The sequence below is a fragment of the Zingiber officinale genome, chromosome 8B (genome assembly GCF_018446385.1).
Source record: "Zingiber officinale cultivar Zhangliang chromosome 8B, Zo_v1.1, whole genome shotgun sequence".
In the NCBI taxonomy this organism is placed as follows: domain Eukaryota; kingdom Viridiplantae; phylum Streptophyta; class Magnoliopsida; order Zingiberales; family Zingiberaceae; genus Zingiber; species Zingiber officinale.
In genome coordinates this window covers 50,991,690-50,995,287 of record NC_056001.1, presented here as the reverse complement: position 1 = coordinate 50,995,287, position 3,598 = coordinate 50,991,690, and the positions used below count along the sequence as shown (strand labels likewise).

The 3,598-nt window shown below is 46.5% G+C and overlaps 1 protein-coding gene across 1 annotated transcript; it reads left to right on the top strand.

The window, feature by feature from the left end:
• The first annotated feature begins 1,397 nt into the window (after positions 1-1,397).
• On the top strand, positions 1,398-2,619 carry LOC122016930 (protein ASYMMETRIC LEAVES 2-like). Its single transcript, XM_042574367.1, has 2 exons — positions 1,398-2,142; positions 2,374-2,619. The coding sequence occupies exon 1, from the start codon at positions 1,454-1,456 to the stop codon at positions 2,117-2,119; it is 666 nt and encodes a 221-aa protein (XP_042430301.1). The 5' UTR covers positions 1,398-1,453; the 3' UTR covers positions 2,120-2,142; positions 2,374-2,619.
• The last annotated feature ends 979 nt before the right edge of the window (positions 2,620-3,598 follow it).

Genomic DNA, 3,598 nt, shown 5'->3' with positions numbered 1-3,598 from the left:
GATCCTTCTCTCGGCAGTCAAAAAAGTGTTTGGGGGAAGTCGTACAACTGCTTCCTCTTGGATTTTCCCTCCGAGGCAGGGAGCCCGTCCATCAAGGTGCAGGTGTTCGGCACGGGTGAGAATCCGCGGTTCATTTCTTCAACGCTGCCCGTGCCTTAACGACCTTGAATAGCTCATATTCCTCAGGCTCCATGGTGACGTTGATTTTGCCGGTATCCTCCATCTTCATGTTCCGGATTAGGCGGAGAGGGTCTTACAGATGGTGCCAAATTTGATCATGTCCAGAAGCTGACTCAAATGGGTGGGGCAGTGACCAAGGAGAAAATGTTGATGAAGAGAGGACTAAACTTCTAAACACAAAGATGCGTTGTAGACTTTTAGATTCTCAGGGGGAGTAAGGAGGAGACGTCGAAAGTGGTAACTATAAGTCTGCACACACAACAGAGAGATCACACAGGAGTGTTAAGGCGAGAACCAGGAAAGAGGTCTCTGGCGCAGTTAATCCGATGTTTAAGTTAGAAAAAGGGCTAAGTGAAAAGTGCAGGAAAAAGTAGAATTGTAATAGATGCGTGTATGTACACGTACTTGGCCAATGGAGAGGACCTCCCTTTTAATACCGTCTTGCATAACGTTCGAGATAATAAGGCGTTAGAGAATGTCGAGTGTCAGAATATGTCAGATGATAAAGGATGTACGACGGACTTCCATTGAGTAGAGAAATGTTCCGTGTCTTACATGTAGCATAGTATCAGAATATTCCTTGACGATTAGCCGTTATTCTCTGATAAGTGATTACAATTCCCTAACACTGTTGTTCTCTGGCGAGGGTCCAACTAGCGTTTGGACTGATCGGAAGTAGACTGGGAGTCATGCCCATGAGTAGCGAAAGACTAGGCCCTAGGGGTCCGGCTGACGTTTTCGTTGACCGGGAGTAAACTAGGAGCTATGTCCAGCAAGAGAAGTGATAGGCGAAGCCCTGAGGTCCGACTATATAGCACGAGGGCCGACCGGGAATAGATCGGGAGTTATGCCTAGAAGAAGTGATAGGTGGAGCCAATTGGGATCCGGCCGGTGTGGGGGTCGATCAGGAGTAGACTAAAAGTCATGCTTAGGAGAAGTGAGGGATTAAACCCGAGGATCCAGTCAGTACTAGAGTTGATCGAAAGTAGACTGAGAACTGTGTCCAAGAAAAATAAAAAATAAAATCTTGAGATTCGATGGATATCAGGACCGACTAAGAGTGAGCCCTCACTGTTAACCCTATCAAATACTAAAAATTAATAGACAATTAGAATTAAGGTAGAGTCCTACTGAGAGCACAATTAATACATTTAGGAATTAATACCAACTCAAAACTTTATATGCATGCTTTACATATTCGTGTTTTTCCTGTCCTTTTTTTGTGCGGCTGCTCCGTCGGGGTTTAATTATATTTCCAAGTCGAGAATAGATCATGGCGTCTTCGTCGTCGTCGCCGTCGTCGTCGGTGCCGACGACATCGGTCTCGTCGCCGTGTGCGGCGTGCAAGTTCTTGCGGCGGAAATGCCAGCCGGAGTGCGTTTTCGCGCCGTACTTTCCGCCGGACCAGCCGCAGAAGTTCGTGCACGTGCACCGAGTGTTCGGCGCCAGCAACGTGACCAAGTTGCTGAACGAGCTGCACCCGTACCAGCGTGAGGACGCCGTGAACTCCCTCGCCTACGAGGCCGACATGCGCCTGCGCGACCCCGTCTACGGCTGCGTCAAGGTCATCACTACGCTCCAGCACCAGCTCCGCCAGCTCCAGATCGATCTCTCCTGCGCCAAGTTCGAGCTCTCCAAGTACCAGTCCGGCGCTTCTTCTCAGTCGCCCACCTTCCCCTCCCCTGCTGCCCTCCTCAACCTCAGCAGCAGCCACCACAACAGCGTGACGGGTTTCGGATTCTGGCAGGACCCGCTCACGATCAGGGACGTCCGCAGTTGCATTAGCCACTGGACGACGTTGAGATCGAGTCCGAACGACGCAGATCTGGCAGCGGCCGTGAACGCCACCACAACAGCAACCATCGGCCTCTTCGGCGCGCAGTACTCGAAGCCCAGCGCTGCAGGCGGCCACCAGCGCTCCGGCATCGGTCCTATCTAGAGCTCCATGCATCTTGGCTGCAGGTACTACTAATTATCAAAAAATCAACTAAGTTTTGATGCAGGAAAACCTAGCTCGGCCTCCATGAACGTACGCATGCTTCAAATTAATATCTCTTTCTTGTTATATATATATATATATATATATATTAATTTACGATCAAAATAGATAAATATTGGAAAACACTGTCTTCAATTCATGATCGTTTTCATCCGTTTCAATTATCTCTAATTTTATTTTTGTTCGTGTCTAAGATTAAACACTCGGAGAGCAAAGGTCTGCTGAAGAAGAAGAAAGTGACATAGATAATCATTCATATCTCGACGATCCTGGCTTTCCACATTCAGCTGGTCCAATTACAAAGAATGTAACGCAATTGTCTTTATTAGTTACACCTACCGCTTCATTTGATAAATGTTTAATTTGGTCCGTGACCTATCACCTGTGCACTCCCTGTTCTTATATGTTAACCAGCAATTCTAGTCTTTAAATTAATTTCACCCTCATTCTCTCACATTCTCTGCCATTTTTATTTTTCCGCTTTAGCTTATAGCTAGCATTTAGAACATATAACACAGTCTTCCTCTTTGGTTCTTCTATGATTTTATTTGTAAGAGGATTTTTATAACATATGACACATTTTCTGTCATCACTCAATCCTATAGAAAGTCTTATAAGAAGGAAATTAACCCTTAATTAAGCCATCATTAAGAACTACGTACCAATGAAATTCAACAACAAGAAAATGGAAGCAAGAGCTAGTGGAGCTAGCCTAGCTAGTAAAGAGAGAAAAGGGGAGGAAGGGAGGGAGGATACGCAGTGCAGTGCAGTGCAGGTAGATGAAAATGGTGAGGTGGAGGAGCAATGATGGCAAGGTGTGAGATCTTTAATGCGATGCACCGCTGCTCACGTCTCCGCTGTGGCCACGCTGCATGCTGCGCCACCCTCGGGAGCGGTGGCTCCCACCGGGGGACGGAGGAAGGGGAGGACTGGAGGAGGCAATTGGATGTGACCCATGCATGCATGCATGCATTTTGAAGGGGATGATTTGTCCGCTTCCTGAATGGCATGCATGCAAATGCTCTCATGCCGCTGGGGGGCGAAGGTTAAGTCATGTGAGATAGATCGACAGACTAGATGGGCATCGTGCATGGATGGAGAAGACATCTAGGTGGGACCTCTTTAATTTTTATTTTATTTTTTTCAAGTAATGATGCAGCGATAGTATAGTATAATATAGTATGTTTCAATTTATAGGTATTTAAGAATAAAGATTTTCATCAATAAATAAATAAATTAATTAAAAAAATGGGTGGACAGGACATGATTCATTTATGCGTTCCGACACCATCTCACGGCCCGCGCGCCCATGAGAGTGCAGCTGTCCGAGCGGGACAAAAGCCATTATTAAGGAAGAAGGGAATAAATTAAAGGCAGCGGATCGGGAGGAGAGGAGAGGATTTCGTAGCTATACATTAC